The sequence below is a fragment of the Thalassophryne amazonica genome, chromosome 23, assembly GCF_902500255.1.
Source record: "Thalassophryne amazonica chromosome 23, fThaAma1.1, whole genome shotgun sequence".
NCBI classification, from domain to species: domain Eukaryota; kingdom Metazoa; phylum Chordata; class Actinopteri; order Batrachoidiformes; family Batrachoididae; genus Thalassophryne; species Thalassophryne amazonica.
In genome coordinates this window covers 32461700-32482433 of record NC_047125.1, presented here as the reverse complement: position 1 = coordinate 32482433, position 20734 = coordinate 32461700, and the positions used below count along the sequence as shown (strand labels likewise).

General features: G+C 37.5%; 3 protein-coding genes across 3 annotated transcripts in view; 1 reads left to right on the top strand and 2 right to left on the bottom strand.

Annotated features, from left to right (window-relative positions):
• Positions 1 to 1174: 1174 nt before the first annotated feature.
• Positions 1175 to 11893, top strand: LOC117505341 (signaling lymphocytic activation molecule-like). Its single transcript, XM_034164977.1, has 7 exons — positions 1175 to 1306; positions 4887 to 5192; positions 5393 to 5674; positions 6960 to 7067; positions 7213 to 7271; positions 7417 to 7521; positions 11627 to 11893. Exons 1-7 carry the CDS (start codon positions 1234 to 1236, stop codon positions 11690 to 11692), a joined length of 999 nt encoding a protein of 332 aa, XP_034020868.1. The 5' UTR covers positions 1175 to 1233; the 3' UTR covers positions 11693 to 11893.
• Positions 11894 to 13729: 1836 nt separating this feature from the next.
• si:cabz01074946.1 lies at positions 13730 to 20689 on the bottom strand. The gene is made up of 6 exons (XM_034165103.1): positions 20636 to 20689; positions 19622 to 19831; positions 19420 to 19530; positions 15556 to 15834; positions 15213 to 15359; positions 13730 to 14410 (listed from the first exon to the last, which is right to left on the bottom strand). The coding sequence occupies exons 1-6, from the start codon at positions 20670 to 20672 to the stop codon at positions 14370 to 14372; spliced, it is 825 nt and encodes a 274-aa protein (XP_034020994.1). The 5' UTR covers positions 20673 to 20689; the 3' UTR covers positions 13730 to 14369.
• Positions 14873 to 20734, bottom strand: part of arhgef11 (Rho guanine nucleotide exchange factor (GEF) 11) — a 38303-nt gene continuing 32441 nt past the window's right edge. Inside the window, exon 42 of the transcript XR_004559083.1 lies at positions 14873 to 14884. The gene's annotated coding sequence lies outside the window, so the exon portion shown is untranslated. The remainder of the gene's footprint in view (positions 14885 to 20734) is intronic.

Genomic DNA, 20734 nt, shown 5'->3' with positions numbered 1-20734 from the left:
TCTACTCTACATCATCTCACTCCATAAAGACCGGACATCATCTCCACCTCGTTGCCGAGATATCATCTACCTGTGAAGGTAATATCCTCAGCCAGAAACTAACTGTGTCCTAGTCTGAATTCATTTTGCAGCTGCTTTCCTGTGGAGTGCCTTATCAGTGAGGTTGGCGTAATCCACGACGGCTTCGCTTCACACCCCAACCAGATAAGTGTTTGACAGGAGCTGCACGAGTGTGTATTAGAGGTGGAGGTGACTTTCCACCTTCTGACTGTTTTTGTTACTGGGTGTGCACACACCCACGTCTCACTGTTTGTGCTCCTCGCCAGATCCGACAGTCGGGGACGGTGATCACCTGGAAATTCGGGACTTGGCGGCTCCAGTATTCACCGGGTTCTGTGGCGGTGGAAATCGTGTGGTTCTGGCTCTTCTCAGGACAGACGTCTTCTATCCTCGAGCCTGCCCACACGTCACCTTTGTGTATTGACTGCTAGCAGATTCTGTGATTGTCTGTATAATCGTTGTGCACATTCACAACATTAAATTGTTACCTTTTGGCTCATCTATTGACCGTTCATTTGCGCCCCCTGTTGTGGGTCCGTGTCACTACATTTTCCCCAACACACAAGCTACAAAAGGAACCTGGACAGAACCCAGAGAACACTAACAAAAAGGACACATACAGAACATAATGATTAACACTGCCTGCATCCTGCCCAAATTCATCTTAGACAAAAGTGTCAACCCCACTGTTTACTGTCAGTGACATTTTATGTAAACACATACAAACATAACATCAAGTTCAACAGAAATTTGAGGTCGGGCCCATATATTGTACCATATTTTAATAGTGTAATTTTTGTGACGGCCCAGCGCTGTGTCTGAAAACCATAACTGTATCACGAGCTATGATTGACACTTCTGTTGTGCCGGGTGGAATATACAACCCATAGAGTTTTAATAAAGGAGTCAGCAGTCAAGACATTTTAAAGAGCTTATGTTTGAAAACTGACTTGGTTTAAAAATAAACTAAATCATCTTTATTCATAAAGATGTTTAATCATGTTCCACTTTTGTTCTTTCTCATGTCGTTTCATATCTCAGAATGTCAGACCATATGACACACAGATTGTCATTGCAGAAACCTCCCCCCACTTTGCACTCTCATTTTTTCTGCTTTCACAGCAGTCTGACTGAGCAGAAGAGGAAACAGAAGTAGTTTCTCTCCTTACAGAGATGGCTGGAGGTTGCTGCTTCTTAAACGTGAGTGAAGTGTTGCCACTGCTGCTGCTTGTGCTCTACCACCACGGTATGTGACCCTCTAGACCTCTCATTTTTATTTGATTCTTCTGATGCATTGACACACACACAACAAGCAATGTTTGACACCCATGACATGACATCTGTCTTTGAAGTATGGGTGTGCCATATTGTATCATCTAAGACAACGGTCTCCAAACTATTCCAGAAAGGGCCGAGCGGGTGCAGGTTTTCTTTGCAACCACTGACTCCAGCAGATGATTTCAATGATTAACATCACTTTGAGCAGGTGGGATGAGTTCATCAGTGAAATCACCTGCTGGAGTCAGTGGTTGCAAGGAAAACCTGCACCCGCTCGGCCCTTTCTGGAATAGTTTGGACACCACTGATCTAAGACATAGCAGCAGAATTTGTACCCGTGAAAAAAAATATGGAATCCTGTGATATTAATTAATGATATTGTTGATGACATATTTACATATGTGCTGCGCATGGGCAGCACACATGCAGAATGAGAGCAAGCATGGCAGAAAGCAGACCTGGACAATGCCTTTAAACTGTGCATCTTTACATGCGCATGGAGGCTGTACTTTGACAGAACTTTGACTTTATGCAGCCACTGTTTCAAGGTAGCATCTGGAATATTCAAATTAAAAAGTATCAACATCAAAAGATACCGAAATTGATTATATTTTGATCATATGTAGAAATTTGATGTGCATTTCATCGAGTTACAATTTTTCAGCTTATGAATAAAATATATTCTACAAATAATGAATGTTTATGAGTTCAATGGTATGAATATTTCATGAGATGAAAGCTGGAACATACCATTCAACGAGAAGAAGCTGAATTGAATGGTATGTTCCAGCTTTCACCCCATGAAATATTCGTTCCATTGAAAGAATATAAAAACATTCATTATTTGTTTTATATAATGGTTAAAATAGATCCTTGTCATTTTATATTATATTAATTTACAAACAGCAGTGGTGCGCACTGACATAAGTGGGACAGTGCGCATGCGTACTATAAAAAAAAAAAAAAAAACCCTACTTCCAGAGTGCCGCGGGAAAAAAAAAAAAACAAATCAGACGGCTTACAGTGCAGTGGATTTGTTTTGTGTGTGTGCGTGCACGCGCGTGTGCGTATGTATGTGAGCATGTGTATGTACAGAGTGCAATGGTACCAAACACATGGAACCAAATTGCACTCTAAATGCAATGCAACACAAATGGGATGAATAATCCATGTCGCGTGACATACAAAGCACCAATCAAATGACAAGGATCCACTCAGCCATCATAGAAAATTTTATGACAATAAATAAATAAATTCTCTTTTTGTTATTTGGTTTGCATTTTTTGTACAACCCCAATTCCAATGAAGTTGGGACGTTGTGTAAAATGTAAATAAAAACAGAATACAATGATTTGCAAATCCTCTTCAACCTATATTCAATTGAATACACCACAAAGACAAGATATTTAATGTTCAAACTGATAAACTTATTGCTTTTGTGCAAATATTTGCTCATTTTGAAATGGATGCCCTGCAACACATTTGAAAAGCTGGGACGGGCCAACAAAAGGCTGGGAAAGTTGATTAATGCTCAAGGAATATCTAATTGGAAACAGGTGAGTGTCATGATTGAGTATAAAAGGAGCATCTCCAAAAGGCTCAGCCGTTCACAAGCAAAGATGGGGCGAGGATCACCACTTTGTGAACAAATGCATGAAAAAGAGTGCGGGTACTAGACTGGCCTGCCTGCAGTCCAGACCTGTCGCCCACTGAAAATGTGTGGCGCATTATGAAGCGCAAAATATGACAACGGAGAGCCCGGACTGTTGAACAACTGAAGTTGTACATCAAGCAAGAATGGGAAAGAATTCCACCTACAAAGCTTCAATTAGTGTCCTCAGTTCCTAAATGCTTATTGAGTGTTGTTAGAAGGAAAGGTGATGTAACACAGTGGTAAACATACCACTGTCCCAGCTTTTTTGAAACATGCTGCAGGCATCCATTTCAAAAGGAGCAAATATTTGCACAAAAACAATCACGTTTATCAGTTTGAACATTAAATATCTTGTCTTTGTGGTGTATTCAATTGAATACAGGTTGAAGAGGATTTGCAAATCATTGTATTCTGTTTTTATTTATATTTTACACAACATCCCAACTTCATTGGAAGTGGGGTTGTATGTTGTGCGTCAGCAGATTTCCTGCTGCATCTGCATGGTAAGAAACTTGAACTTGGTGCAACACAGGGAGGGTCGTCCTCGTCATTTCCTTCTTTTGTGTCTGCCCCCCTCCTTCTTTTATAGGAAGTTTGGTCTTGGACAGGTTTTGGTTTTGTATATACTGGTTCAAATCCTCAACACTAGCTGCTTAGACATGAAACAAAGATGAAAATAGGTGAAGCTTTTCAGTGGCAATCTGTATCAGTATGACAAACAGCCTGTGCTTGTATGCTGCCAAATATCCTAATCACAGCACAGATGACAACACAGTAGTTGGACTGATATGTTACAATCACAAGGATACCTGTAGGAAGGAGGTGATGCCCCTATCTATACAATGTCAAAACAACAATCGCTCCCTAAAAGTTGGATAAAGTAAGGAGATCATCATTGATTTCAACAAGTCCAGCAGGGTGAAACCCCCGGTTTGCAGCAATTTCCCATTATACAATCGTGAATAATTTTAGATTCTTAGGTTTTCAGATCACATGGTCCCTCTTCTCATCCCTGAACACCAGCTATGGCATTAATAAGATGTTGTGCAACACAGATGTTTCTGCGATATCTTGAGGCATATGGAATGTGCACACAAAACTTTGGTCCACCACAGAGAGCATTCTTACTGGAGCCATATTTGTACTGTTTGTCACCTTGAATAAACAAGACCACAAACTCATGAAAGTGACAGTAAAAGTTGGTACAAAGTTTGAGGGGCACCACTGCTACAGATACAAGACATTTACACATATCATGGCAAAAGGAAGGCACTAAGTCCTCATAGGAGACAGCCACCCATCAGTGGTCTGTTCTCATTTTTCCCCATCAGGAAAACAATCAGAGCACAAACAATAAGAATAATGATATCTGAGGTAAAATTAAAGCACTTGGATTATATTTCTGCTACACGTGTCGCAAAGGTCTCAAACAAGATGTAAAGTAAGTCCTTTGGGCTGCTGCTCCCTTGTTTTCACTCAAGATCACCACAGCAGATCCAAGGTGGATCTGCATGTTGAATTGGCACAACTTTTATGCTGGGTGCCCTTCCTGATGCAACTCCACATTTCATGGAGAAATGTGGCAATGGAGAGGCTTGAACTGGGAACCTTCTGCACTAAAAGCAAGCGCACTAACCACAAACAAGATGTGTGAGACTTAAATGACATTTATATCTGTGGGCACACTCAGAATTGTGGGACTTTGGAGGTATTTAAGAGCAAACCTCAAACAAAACAAAGAATATCTATTTGTGTGTCCTCCTTTATCACCATGACATTGTCATTATATTAAATAAAACTCATAACATGACATCATGCTATATTACATCTTACAGTCATTTGATTTTGACAGTGATCATTCATTTGTTTTTGGTGTTTTGCTGATGTATTTCAGATATTCAAGCTTCCACTTGTCCACGTCCCATCCATAAAAGAGAAGGAGACAGTGTGGAGCTTCCAACATGCCTGACAACTGAAGGAGTCACTGAGGCAAAATGGGCATTTGGACGAAACACACTTGTAGACAAAAGAGAAGGTCCCTATAAATATGTTCAATTTGAAGGCAGAATATATATGAATCCCACAAACTACAGTTTAACTGTAAGTAATCTCACTCTGAGAGACTCTGGCAACTTCAGTTTTATGTCAGAGACAAAGGACACACAGAGAAGACTGATTACTTTTCCCCTGCACATTCACGGTAAGATACTTGTGTCTTAGTAAGTCAAAGAACAATTTCAACATTTTCAATAACTGCTGGCACACACTGTATGAATAGCACATGATTTGTTTCCAGATGAAATGTCATCTGTTATGTTCTTGTTATACACAGTGGTCTGCTTTCAACATACAATAATTCAAGGATATGTAATTTGAATGTTCTCTATTCTGCTTCATTAGAGATCTTATCTGTGACGCCTGTCCTGAGTTTCAACATCACATGGCATGCCTTAAATGGCTCTTGTACAGTTTTCTTGGAGTGCAATGCTAAGTCTTACAGCAGTGTTGCCTACAACTGGACTGTCAAGAACCAAAATCATGTAGGCTCCACACTGCAATACACCCTCAGTCCAAAGGAGGGAAGCACCATGTTCACCTGCACAATTTCAAATTATTTCAGTCAACAATCTGCATCTGAAACAGTGACATGTACCAACGCGTCCATAGCCATACCAAAGACAGGTATGTGATGAGACTATTTTACTTTGTATGTTTGAGTTCAAGGGCTGCTGGAATGGATGTGTGAATATACTGCAAAAAAACAAACAAACAAAAAAAAAAAACACTGGTGTCATTACTACGAGCAACAATGACTGAATTCAGAATACAGCCATTGTTTCTTGTCAGTAAGTGAACATGTGCATTTCATGAAATATCTCAACAATTTCAAGCTTCTTATATAAATACACACACACACAAACACACACATTAGTGTTTGCAAATGGGATGGGAAATTTCTCAACCATATTTGTGTATAGCACCTTGAGATTATGTGTTTTTGCACTGTATATGCACAGGAATGTCATCTCCTTCATGAATGTCCACTTCCTTTGAGGACACCTTGCTCTCAAGATATGTCTACAAAACTATGCAATATCGATGTTCAATGACTGAATATATTATAAACAATACATTTCTAAATACATTCATATGACTGACAGACATTTTGACACTACATTGTTAGACATCTACAATTTAGTTTCTCTAATTTTTAGTCTACATCTCCTTTAATCACAATTACCTACTTGAAATTTAGTTCATTGCAGAGCGACATAAAATATTACGTTAAAAAGATTTGACAGTCTAGAGAGCAGCATATAAACTTGAGACATGTTAAGTTTAAATTATTATTCAACCTTTCCTTAAAATAATTATCTTGTCAATTCCTTCAAACTGATATAGTACAGTATATGTACAACAACAGCAGTATGTGACACAGACAGAATACTGATGAACAAGAGCAACTGGAGATTTATGACATCCACTAATCCAGATCACCTCCAAAATTCAGAGGAGTCTTCCATGGCCTAATATCTATCCATGGTGCAAATTTTGTGTGAATCCGTGAAGTAGTTTTGACGTAATCCTTCAAAGACTATATAAAGTGAAACTTAATACAGAATCCGGATCCAGATCACCTCCAAAATTTAAGGGACTCTTCCTTGGTCTAATATCCATCTGTGGTGAAAATTTTGTTGAAAACTGTGTAGTAGTTTTGACATACTTTTGTTAACAGATAGAAAAATAAGTAAATAAATGCTGATGATTTTATTACATCTTTGTCAGATGTAATGATAGATATCACAATTACTTCAGTACTGTTTGCATTCAGATCAGACTGATTTTTAACAATTAAAAAAAATTTAGATATATATTAAACAGGTGAAATCAATTAATTTAATCATAACTTTTACTGTTTTAGAAATTTGTTCAAAAGTGATCGTCATAACAGCTGTGTCATTTACAGGTTCGACGAACCTTGTGCTGATTTTAGGTGCAGCAGGAGGCATTTTTATGATTATCATCATTGCTACTGTTATGGTAGCTGTTCGTAGCTGCATACAAAAACAAGCAGGTAAACTCCTCACTGGATAGCAATGCACGTCATTTAACTTCAAAATGTTGATAGTTTTTCAGATCTTTGTAGCTGATAAACCTTTCAGTTCTCATATTAAACATTTGATTTTAATTTGTTGCTGACATGTTTATGCTCACTCCAGGTTCTAATCAGAATGAGCTTGCCTTGTATGCTGAGATTTCTGAGGCTACAATTCAAGATGTAAGTCTGATTATGCAGTGTGTACAGCTTTGTATGTGCAATCTCTCTGAATGACATGATTGCAACCAGTACATGACATGCACTTGTGCCGATATAAACATTCCATGCATTGTTCCTCACTGTGTGATCATTTTTCCCCTTATAGTCAAACGTGCAGAACGTTCAAGGGAAAGCAAACAGCAACACGGCACATCACGCCGTATACGCAGCCACTGACAATGTAGCCAACCCAGTCCATCATGTGGTTGGGGTGAGACTTCAACTTACTTTTATAAATAAGTGGTAGATTCTTTGAGGTTTTCATTTAAATTTTAAGTAAAAAAAACTATCAAAAAACAACAACAAAAAAATCATCAAGCATGAGAAACACAAAAATCCCATTTTTAAAAAATTAATGACTGTCCATGTTTTCGCATGACTGGAAAATGTATAGAAAAATCCTACTCAAGTAAAAGTACATACTAAAAAAATAATGCAATTATAAAATTGCATATTTTAAAACAAATTCAAGACTGAAAGAGTAACTTGCATAGAGTGTATGAGATATACAGTTAGCAACCAGACATCTCCCAACTTGAAAACTCTGTTTTACACAAGATCATCTTTTTACAAACCCATTCTGGGGAAGCTGTTAAAAAAGTATACAAGTTAATTGGTTGAGCAATCTGTGCACATCAGGTGACTGACGGATGAAACTGGAGAGCCATTCACACAGCTGCATTCATTTACTGTAAGAGACAGATGACAAACTGCAATCACTAAATTCACGCACAAGCAGCACTCTGAGCACTGATGTGAAAAGAGAAAATGTTTTTACATTTGACACACTATGTTTAAATATATGGTAACTCTTTAAGAGCAAGAGAGTGGTGTTTACTGCACATGTACAATTCCATCCAATCCATGCATTTTATTTCATTGTTCTCAAGGGACAGTGCGACGATACTTTCTAATATGACATTAAGTGTACATAATGACTGCTGAGCAACTTTACTGTCCATTTTTATTAAGTTAACTGGTTAGTAAATGTTCACACATTTTAAATTGAAATGTAGGAACACCTAGAACTTCCCTCATTTGGCTGACAATCAGTTCCTGGTGTTTGTAAGGCACACGGTCAACCACCGAACAAGACCACACCCTCAAACAAGTTGATATGACAAACAGGATAAAATGCTTTAAAGGTATGGTTCCTCAAGTCAAAATTACAACAAAAGCACGGGCGCTGACTATTTTCAACAGTTTTGTGGAGTCAGGCAAGTAACAAGCTATATACAAAAAACACAAATAAATACAATAAAGTAACCCCTGTTGAAGCTACAGCTCAAAACTCAATGTCAAAGCTGAGATGAGAACACACACACACACACACACACACACACACACACACACACACACATCACAAATCAGCCAGCACAAACAATATATAATGCAAAAAATAAATAAATACAATAAAGTAGCCCCTGCAGACACTACAGCTCAAAACTCAATGTCAAAGATGAGACGAAAACACAAACACACAAACACCTATGAACATATTTGTGTGTCCAATATACAGTGGTTGGGAAGTGCAAATCAATATTACAAAATACAGAACACTTTTATAACTCCCAAAATAAATTTAGAAATGACAGATTCTGACAGAAGGAGAATGTACCAAATAGCAGACATTCTCCTTGCATCACGTTCGACATTTGGTACATTAATTTTCCATCAGAATCTGTCATTCCCCTTCCGGCGTGTTTGGCATTTATTACATTCCCTTTCCAATGGAATCTGCCATTTATAAATTTGTTTTGGGACTTCTTGTAAAAGTGTTTCTGCACTTCCCAGCCACCGTACAGACATTTCGTTTTGTGACAGCATCAGCGATGCCTTTTATTGAATGACAATAAAAATGAGACAAAGTACCAATATGACTTTTAGACAAACAAATCTACAACTGTATAGCTTGTTGGTCAGCCAAAACTCATGGTATCATCCAAGGGAAAAACACAAAGACTGGGAAGTAAATACAACACAAAAAAAGTTTGAATCTGGACTTTTTTTGCCTCATGATTATGACCAAGAAAAAGGTTCCAATTTATCTCCTATTTGAGACAGAAAGTTGACATTTAAAACGTCCCCCTTCATAATTCTATTAAATCTGAATGGTCAATGTCAGTGTCAGTCAATTTTATTTATATAGCACATTTACAACAACAGCAGCCGCCCAAAGTGCTTCACAGTAAAAACAATATCAAAAACCATAGCACAAAAACAGAGCATTAGAATTCCAAAATATACAAAAACACATAAGACCAGACACACACAGCTTAAATTGTATTAAAAGCCAAAGCATAAAAATGAGTCTTAAGAACAGATTTAAAAGACTCTAGAGATGGAGCAGCTCTGATGTGCAAAGACAAACTGTTCCAAAGTTTAGGCACAGCCACCGAAAAAGCCCGATCACCTCGAGTTTTTAATCGAGATCTGGGCACATTTAATAAAAGCTGGCATTCTGACCTCACTGATCTGACCGGAACATAAGGAGTCAAAAGCTCAGGGAGGTATTCGGGAGCCAAACCATTTAAACACTTAAACACAAGCAGCAAAATCTTAAAATCAATCCTAAATGTGACTGGAAGCCAATGGAACGAGGCTAACAAGGAGTGATGTGCTCTCGCTTCCTCGTCCCTGTGAGCAGTCGTGCAGCAGCGTTCCGGACCTGCTGCAGACGCTTTAGAGACGACTGGTCCAGTCCACAGTAGAGTGAGTTACAATAATCTAAACAAGATGTTATAAACAAATGAATAACTCGCTCAAAATCACACGCTGGGAGGTAAGCCTGCACTTTTCTCAAGATTCTGAGTTGGTGGAAACTGGCCTTTACCACAGAATTAATTTGCTTGTCCATTTTGAAGGAGCTGTCAAAAATGACCCCCAGATTTCTGACAGAATCATGCACACAGGAAGACAAAGGACCAAGCACATCACATGAACCAGATGACCATGCAGGGCCAAAACCAACTATTTCAGTTTTTTTCTCATTGAGAATCAGAAGGTTTTGGGCCAACCAAGTTTTCACTTCCTGCAGACAATTTACCAAATTAGTAAAAGAATTTGATGGGAGCTTAAGTGGGAGATAGATTTGGAGGTCATCGGCATAAAAATGAAAGGCCAAATTGTATTTTCTGAATATGGTGCCAAGTGGGAGCATATGCAGTGAAAAAAGGGTGGGACCTAAAACAGAGCTTTGTGGAACACCATAATTTAAGGGTGCTGAGCTGGACTGGTTCAATTCAGCATCTCATAGTTGTGACTTTATTGGGCTACATTTGGACTTTTAACTCCTAATTATGACTTAAAAACCATATTTTGCTCTGATAATTTTGACTTCCTTTTGAATGACTGACGAACTGTTTATGCACATAAAAAAGATGAACTGCAGAAGTTATAATATTGATAACATGACTTACCAGTTCATTAAACTCCAAGTTTCCATGGAAACGAGCAAGCCCAGGCTGTCTGTGGTTAGCTAGCAGCTAACAGGTAGCTCCTCCTGGTCATGTTGCTAACGCTGCCTCCAAAACTTCGTCTTGTTTTCCTTGGAATCGTTTTTCCACCAGGGCTTTATTTATTTAACTTTTTCCCTCTTCTCTTTAATCACGAAACGCTCCAAACATTCAGCAGGTGGCGCGTGCACGCCACACGGCGCAGGTGCGTCTTAATTGGCTGATCAACTCACACTGTAATCCGCATCGCCCAATCAGGTACCAAGTTCGATCCTGCAATGGCAATGATTCGTCTGTTGGTGCCCCCTGGTGTTGCCCCAAGAGAACAAACAGAATTAAATAAGGAAAAAACAAAACAAAACTATAATTTCTATAACTTCAATAAATAATTCTAGACAATATGTACCAATATTATCGCAGCAACAACATATTTCACATTTGTGAAAATACATATTAAAATATTTAAGAGAAAATGTCATTTAAACAAGTGAAATTGTTGACATTGTAGTGAGTAAAAACTATAAAAAACGAAGAATTTCTTTATTTGAATTTTCAATACAAAAAAATCTGACAAATTTTATTTTTTTTTTCAACCCAAGGAAATGCAAAATCAAAACTGCTAATACCTGAAAAACCTATTATTTTAATATGTATTGGCCTGATGTGAGAAAAGTGCTACGACAGAAGCACATTATTTGGGTTTAAAAACAAATAAACAAACGAAAAACCGTATAGGACCCTAAAACGGCCCACAAGATTATAAGAAGTCACCAAAAACATAATGTTCCAGAGATGAAGTCTTCATTTTGCAAAGTTTTCATCTAATTACTGTCGTTTTTTGTTCCTTTGTCACACATGCAGCCCCAGACGGTGTATGACGAAATCCAGTTTAATCGTACGGCCAAGTCTTCCACAGCGTTGCACTAGAGGGCGCTCACAGCACATGTTGCTTGAATTATTTGCTTTTTTCATGCAGAAAACTGTCTGCCAAAGAAAAACTGTTCAAAGACGTTGTGTGAAACAGACACACGGGAGGGCGACTGCACAAAAGCATTAAAGGAGAACGTGACAAATAAAATGCTCTGACAAGGGTTGTACATTCTGTAAAAAAAAAAAAAAAAAAAAAAATGCAGGGGTTTTTTTTTTTTTGCACTGCTGATACAATGTTTGCTGTCTTACATGTTTTGGTGCAAATCTGTATTTTCCACCTTTATCGCATCTGCTTACATTTGGAATTCTTTTTTTCAGCAAACTGTACATTCTTTTTGTTGATAAATGCATTTTGTCAATATATAGTGTGCTTTCAGTGCACTGAATGTGTTTGTGTGCGTGCGTGCACACACACACACACACACACACACAAATATACAACCCCTGGCAAAAATTATGGAATCACCGGCCTCGGAGGATGTTCACTCAGTTGTTTAATTTTGTAGAAATAAAGCAGTTCACAGACATGACACAAAACTAAAGTCATTTCAAATGGCAACTTTCTGGTTTTAAGAAACACTATAAGCAATCTGGAAAAAAAATTGTGGCAGTCAGTAACGGTTACTTTTTAGACCAAGCAGAGGGAAAAAAATATGGACTCACTCAATTCTGAGGAATAAATTATGGAATCATGAAAAACAAAAGAACGCTCCAACACATCACTAGTATTTTGTTGCACCACCTCTGGCTTTTATAACAGCTTGCAGTCTCTGAGGCATGGACTTAATGAGTGACAAACAGTACTCTTCATCAATCTGGCTCCAACTTTCTCTGATTGCTGTTGCCAGATCAGCTTTGCAGGTTGGAGCCTTGTCATGGACCATTTTCTTCAACTTCCACCAAAGATTTTCAATTGGATTAAGATCTGGACTATTTGCAGGCCATGACATTGACCCTATGTGTCTTTTTGTAAGGAATGTTTTCACAGTTTTCGCTCTATGGCAAGATGCATTATCATCTTGAAAAATGATTTCATCATCCCCAAACATCCTTTCAATTGATGGGATAAGAAAAGTGTCCAAAATATCAATGTAAACTTGTGCATTTATTGATGATGTAATGACAGCCATCTCCCCAGTGCCTTTACCTGACATGCAGCCCCATATCATCAATGACTGTGGAAATTTACGTTGTCTTCAGGCAGTCATCTTTATAAATCTCATTGGAACGGCACCAAACAAAAGTTCCAGCATCATCACCTTGCCCAATGCAGATTCGAGATTCATCACTGAATATGACTTTCATCCAGTCATCCACAGTCCACGACTGCTTTTCCTCAGCCCATTGTAACCTTGTTTTTTTCTGTTTAGGTACTAATGATGGCTTTCGTTTAGCTTTTCTGTATGTAAATCCCATTTCCTTTAGGCAGTTTCTTACAGTTCGGTCACAGACGTTGACTCCAGTTTCTTCCCATTCGTTCCTCATTTGTTTTGTTGTGCATTTTCAATTTTTGAGACATATTGCTTTAAGTTTTCTGTCTTGACGCTTTGATGTCTTCCTTGGTCTACCAGTATGTTTGCCTTTAACAACCTTCCCTTGTTGTTTGTATTTGGTCCAGAGTTTAGACACAGCTGACTGTGAACAACCAACATCTTTTGCAACACTGCGTGATGATTTACCCTCTTTTAAGAGTTTGATAATCCTCTCCTTTGTTTCAATTGACATCTCTTGTGTTGGAGCCATGATTCATGTCAGTCCACTTGGTGCAACAGCTGTCCAAGGTGTGTTCACTCCTTTTTAGATGCAGACTAACGAGCAGATCTGATTTGATGCAGGTGTTAGTTTTGGTGATGAAAATTTACAGGGTGATTCCATAATTTATTCCTCAGAATTGAGTGAGTCCATATTTTTTTCCCTCTGCTTGGTCTAAAAAAGTAACCGTTACTGACTGCCACAATTTTTTTTTTCCTGATTTCTTATAGTGTTTCTTAAAGCCAGAAAGTTGCCATTTGACATGATTTTAGTTTTGTGTCATGTCAGTGATCTGCTTTTTTTCTACAAAATTAAACAACGGAATTAACATCCTACGAGGCCGGTGATTCCATAATTATTGCCAGAGGTTGTATATGTATTTATTCAAATGCCAAATGTATGTGATATTACCATCAGAAGTGTGGGGTGCATTAGCATGATAGCAAAATGGCACGTCTTTAATCTTCAAACACAAGTTAAAAAAAAAAAAAAAAGAGGTGCTCCAAAGTTTTATGGTTTGTATTCTGGGTCAGACCTAAGGTGTTCAACAAGTTTCATTAAAATGTATCTGCTTTTAAGCAGTGCTGATACAAGCACTGGTGAGTGACCATGCTAACTTATTAGCAAAAAAAAAAAAAAAAACTAAAAGATTTACACTTCATTTACAGAAAAACAAGTTATTTACAGAATAATCATGTTTCAGCATCTTTACACTTTGTTACAAATTACACACACCATAACAATATAAAGTGCCAGGGTGCATATGACAAAGAAATCCAAGCAAAAAAAAAATCTCAAATAAAAAAATGTGATGACCTGCACCACTTTTTGAATGCATTTCAAACTAACAGCTGTACTGCAACCACGATTTCTGTTCCATCTTCTTTTTTTCAGTTTCCTTCATATTCCATATTCCACACTGTCAGGAAGCATTTCTTTTGTTTGTGTTTTTCCTCAGGTAGCCTAGAATTAAAAACAAATATTATTATAACCGAACTTTTCAAATGTGTGAAATTTTGTGTGTGTGTATTGCAAGATGAGAAATCAGTTTTTGTTGTTTTTTTTAAATGGAGCAGTGTGTGAAATGTTGGTGTGTTTTGCACTTCATGGTCACCATAGTTGATTTTCACTGTAAATTATAGGATAAGTATTTGCATCCTTTATGACTGAACTATGACACACATATATCCTCTTACTCTGTCATTGTATAGATATTAATTCAGCATTGGTATACCATTATTAATAATAATAATAATAATAATAATATCACCATCGGATCAAGACGTCTTTTTGATGAACATGTTTCTTGAAACATACATGTCAAGTTTTAATATTACAGTTCTTTTTTAATGTTAATATTCTAATATTATCATAATAATCAGGTGTGCACATAACTGGTGCTCATGCACGCTAAAAACAAATGACACAGAGAGCAGACTGTCAGAAAAGTGCTTCTTTCTGTGTTTTTTGCTGCACATCATTTCATATTGGCAGGTACGGCACCATGAGCACCAGTTATGTGCACGCGTAATAAATAAGTTGCCATTATTGCAGCTTTAATTATACAAGTACATAATGATTTTCATCCAGTCCAGAAATAATAATTGCAAGCTGAGAGGCCAGAAACACATGAAGCATATTATAGATTCTGCTCTGATTATATTCTGTTTTTATTTATCATAATTTAATTTGGTGTTAATGTCTGTGTTATGTAAATAAAATTATTATTAATATTAAATGATTAAGAATGATGTTTCTTGCTCACCTCTTAAACAATACAACAGCATCAGAAATCCTGGGACTATTAATCCCACTAAAAAACCAGTTGAAAATCTGTCCCTGGTGTGATCAGGATTAGGTTTATAATCGAGGTCAGGCGTCGGCTCAGGACCAGGACTCAGCTCAGGCTTATCTGGAAATACACAGAGGATAAAACAATCAGAAGGACCTTCAGATGTGCTGGAGCTCATATCGGTGGAACCTCTGGGATCTGCACTGGAACTGTGGAGAACATCAGCTTTGCTGTGAAGATGTTCTAGTAGAACAGGAGGACCATGCCCTGACTTTTGGTCCATGCACAGCTCAGTTTGATGTGCTGTGATCTTTACCGTGACATGTTTCGACGAGGGCCGAGGAGGCTCTGTCCACGCTCCTGCTGGACGTGCAGATGAACTCCACCTGGCTCTCTGAGGTGTCGCTGAGAGACGCTAACAGCACTGACGCTCTGCCCTGAGGGTAAGTCATGTTCAACACCATCGTGTGGGCAGGGCGAATCTGCCAGGAGATGTCCACACCTTCATCTGGAGAGGAACACCGCAGTGCCATCAAACAGCCTCCATCCTCAGGCAGGCTGAACAGCTTCTGCACGGTGGGCTGCTGGAGGCGCTCTGTCCAACCAAAACACCGATTTAGGGAACTAACATTCAGCTCAACCAACAGTAAACCATCTCAGACAGGAAGCAACTTCAACATCCGCGTTCATTTGGAACCAACTTTATATCCGTCTACTTTCAGTTTGGTCAAATGAATAGAAATGTTGCCATTTTTAAATGTTACGATCAAGTACATATTTCATGCCTGGGACTATGTGATCATACACAATAAATCTTGAACAGAATAGATATGGCCCTACTCCAGAGCGCAAAATCAGCTCTATCAGCTCTATCAAGTCAGCTTTATCATAGTTTTAAATCAGCTCTAATATAGTGTTACGTCACCTCTGTCATAGTGTTAAATCAGCACTATTATAGTGTTAAATCAACTATATCACAGTATTCAGTCAGCTGTATCATAGTGTTAATCAGCTTTATTATAGTGTTAAATCAGCTCTATTATAGTGTTAAATCAACTATATCACAGTATTCAGTCAGCTGTATCATAGTGTTAAATTAGCTCTATTATAGTGTTAAATTAACTATATCACAGTATTCAGTCAGCTGTATCATAGTGTTAATCAGCTTTATTATAGTGTTAAATCAGCTCTATTATAGTGTTAAATCAACTATATCACAGTATTCAGTCAGCTGTATCATAGTGTTAATCAGCTTTATTATAGTGTTAAATCAGCTCTATTATAGTGTTAAATCAACTATATCACAGTATTCAGTCAGCTGTATCATAGTGTTAAATTAGCTCTATTATAGTGTTAAATTAACTATATCACAGTATTCAGTCAGCTGTATCATAGTGTTAATCAGCTTTATTATAGTGTTAAATCAGCTCTATTATAGTGTTAAATCAACTATATCACAGTATTCAGTCAGCTGTATCATAGTGTTAAATTAGCTCTATTATAGTGTTAAATTAACTATATCACAGTATTCAGTCAGCTGTATCATAGTGTTAATCAGCATTATTATAGTGTTAAATCAGCTCTATTATAGTGTTAAATCAACTATATCACAGTATTCAGTCAGCTGTATCATAGTGTTAATCAGCTTTATTATACTGTTAAATCAACTATATCACAGTATTCAGTCAGCTGTATCATAGTGTTAATCAGCTTTATTATAGTGTTAAATCAGCTCTATTATAGTGTTAAATCAACTATATCACAGTATTCAGTCAGCTGTATCATAGTGTTAATCAGCTTTATTATAGTGTTAAATCAACTATATCACAGTATTCAGTCAGCTGTATCATAGTGTTAATCAGCTTTATTATAGTGTTAAATCAACTATATCACAGTATTCAGTCAGCTGTATCATAGTGTTAATCAGCTTTATTATAGTGTTAAATCAACTATATCACAGTATTCAGTCAGCTGTATCATAGTGTTAATCAGCTTTATTATAGTGTTAAATCAACTATATCACAGTATTCAGTCAGCTGTATCATAGTGTTAATCAGCTTTATTATAGTGTTAAATCAGCTATATCACAGTGTTAAATCAGCTCTATTATAGTGTTAAATCAACTATATCACAGTATTCAGTCAGCTGTATCATAGTGTTAATCAGCTTTATTATAGTGTTAAATCAGCTATATCACAGTGTTAAATCAGCTCTATTATAGTGTTAAATCAACTATATCACAGTATTCAGTCAGCTGTATCATAGTGTTAAATCAGCTCTATTATAGTGTTAAATCAACTATATCACAGTATTGTCAGCTGTATCATAGTGTTAATCAGCTTTATTATAGTGTTAAATCAGCTCTATTATAGTGTTAAATCAACCATATCACAGTATTCAGTCAGCTTTATTATACTGTTAAATCAGCTCTATTATAGTGTTAAATCAACTATATCACAGTATTCAGTCAGCTGTATCATAGCGTTAATCAGCTTTATTATACTGTTAAATCAACTACATCAGTGTTAAATCAGCTCTGTTATAGTGTTAAATCAACAATATCAGTGTTAAATCAGCTCTATCGCAGTGTTAAGTCAGCTCTATCACAGTGTTAAATCAGCTCTATCACAGTGTTAATCAGCTCTATTATAGTGTTAAACCAACTATATCACAATGTTAAACCAGCTCTATCGCAGTGTTAAATCAGCTCTATCACAGCGTTAAATCAACTATATCACAGTGTTAAATCAACTATATCACAGTGTTAAATCAGCTCTATCACAGTGTTAAATCAACTATATCACAGTGTTAAATCAGCTCTATCACAGTGTCAAATAAACTATATCAGTGTTAAATCAGCTCCATTATAGTGTTAAATCAACTATATCACAGTGTTAAATCAGCTCTATTATAGTGTTAAATCAACTAAATCACAGTGTTAAATCAGCTCTATCGCAGTGTTAAGTCAGCTCTATCACAGTGTTAAGTCAGCTCTATTATAGTGTTAAATCAACTATATCACAGTGTTAAATCAGCTCTATCACAGTGTTAAGTCAGTTCTATCACAGTATTAAGTCAGCTCTATCATAGTGTTAACCCTCTGGAGTCCAGGGCATAATTGGCATTACTTTTGGTTTTAACTTTATAATTTACCTTTAAAAAGTGTTTACCTGGCCTTGTTTGGTGTCTTTTTTTCAGCACAACCTCACCTATGTGACTTTACAGTTTCTCATTCATTCTGACCTACTGTATTAACACAGTGAACCTAAAATCACACAAAAAAACAAAATCCAAGTAGAAAAAAGTTTGTTTTTTTACTGTGAGTGCCACTCAAAAAAACAATTCCTATCCAACACCACACAGAGGGGCACATCATAGGCCTGACACTTCCACGGTGTGTCACTCCTCTTGCTGTCCACATGAAGGCACCGTTGGCACCTCAATCTGCCTTTTGTGGCTTTTTGGCGAGGATCTGTGCCTGTCGCAATTGGCACAGGAACGTGGTTCACGAGTCAGCCAACCAATGAGGAAGAAGGAGTCATATTTCTTCCCACTGCTGTCTCTGCTACAGTAGAGAAGGAAATGATCCTTTTGGCTGCGTGTGTGTACATTAACTCAGTGAAAAATGACAGTAATACTCATGAAAACGCATGCCGTAAAAAATACTCAGAAGTCAAGTTATACTAGGCCTATTAAAAAAATTTAAAAAGTGCTATAAAGGTTGAAGTCTCCACATTCAGCACACATTTAAAGGGAGCCTCAGAGTGCAGCAGACTGAGTGTTACGTCTGCTTAATTAGGTCATGGGAGTTTTTACGCAAGGGTGCATCATTTGACTCCAGAAGGTTAAACCAGCTCTGTCAGTGTTAAATCAGCTCTATCATAGTGTTAAACCAGCTTAATCGTGTTACAACAAGTCTATTGTAGTGTTATAGTAAGCTGACGACTCTAATAGTGCTGATTTATTCAATAAGAAGGCTGATGAACCAGTATTTTATATATATATATATATATGTGTGTGTGTGTGTAATGTGGATGCACCAGCGAGTCCACGGACCCCTGAGAGTTAAACATTACAGATGTTACAGGACTGTTGAAAAAGTGTTCATTTTAAACATTGTTTAGGGTAAATTTAAAACTATGTACTGTGTCTTTAATGGAAATATAGATTTAACACTTACGGCTCACGCTGACTTTGATGTTGTTGATGAATTCATCTTTCTCTGTGTTTATAAGGTTGACGGTGTATTTTATGGCATCGTCTCTGCTCAGATTTCTGATCGTTAAGTCCCCTAAAACGAACAAACAAAAGTCAAAACCATATCCTGTTCCCTTTGGACGTCATTCCATAAAATACTGAGAGACTTGTTGTTCTTCTCTTACCGGAGGACGTGTTGAGGCCAAGTCGGGTTTTATACCGCCAGAAGCGTTCTGTTTTTACCTCCCCCCTCCGATAGGTGGCGATCAAAGTGATGTTGGTGAATATTGACCACTCAATAGTGGCCAGACTCCATGAGGGATCGATTCCTGAAGGCAGGGTGACAGAATCTCCGAGATAGCCGGAGACAATCTCAACGGATGCTGAAAGTCCCACTGTGAGGAAAAACTATTTAAAAATCAGCTTCCAGTAGGTATTAGGCTGTGTGGTACATACAAGTGGTTTGGCTTCTGAATACAACTCATTAACAATGCCCGGGAGACACTTGATACTTACACCACAGGTATACCGTGGGGAGTAGATGAACTGGTAATATTTTAGACTTGTTTGGTGCATGCGCTTGCAAATTAATGAAGGCCAACCATTTTAGCCAACATTTGTATGAAAAGAGATTTGAATCGCAGAATGCTTCACTATTGTGATGATACACACATAATGATGAACAAAGGCTAATTATGGAGCTAATTTACAGTTACATTGGCTTTAAAACCAAATTGTATAGTTTGGTGAGAGATATGTGTAATAGAGGATTTTATTTGTTTGAAAATGCAAATGCGTTGCTCACTGAGGTGATGTTGAACATGTGGTTTGTCACATTTTATACTTCCTCATCTTTTGTTGCTAAAATACACGTTGTTCCTGTTAATTCAGCATTAAAGAAAACAAACATCAGATCATTGTGTAAATATCTGATGTCTTATGTCGATTTTGACATGTTTTTAACTATTACTGGGTCACTTTACCAGTACAGTTCCCATTCACAGCTGGGTGGACTGACACAATGTAGATTAAGTGTCTTTCAGCACAAGCAGGATTCGAACCTCAGTTTTCCTTATTGACAGACTAACTCATTAATCCACTCAACCACCTGATGCACGGAGGTAAAAGAAGAAAAGCTCTGTTCTGTTGAATTGTTGCCTCCTGACATGTTCCTGATGAACTCAGTAAATGAAGCTTACCTTGAAAGAGCACGACGACCAGAGCCTGAAGTCTCATCGTTACACGCAAATGACACCAACAAAAGAACTGATAGTTCCTACTTTTTTTTGAAGGGCCTC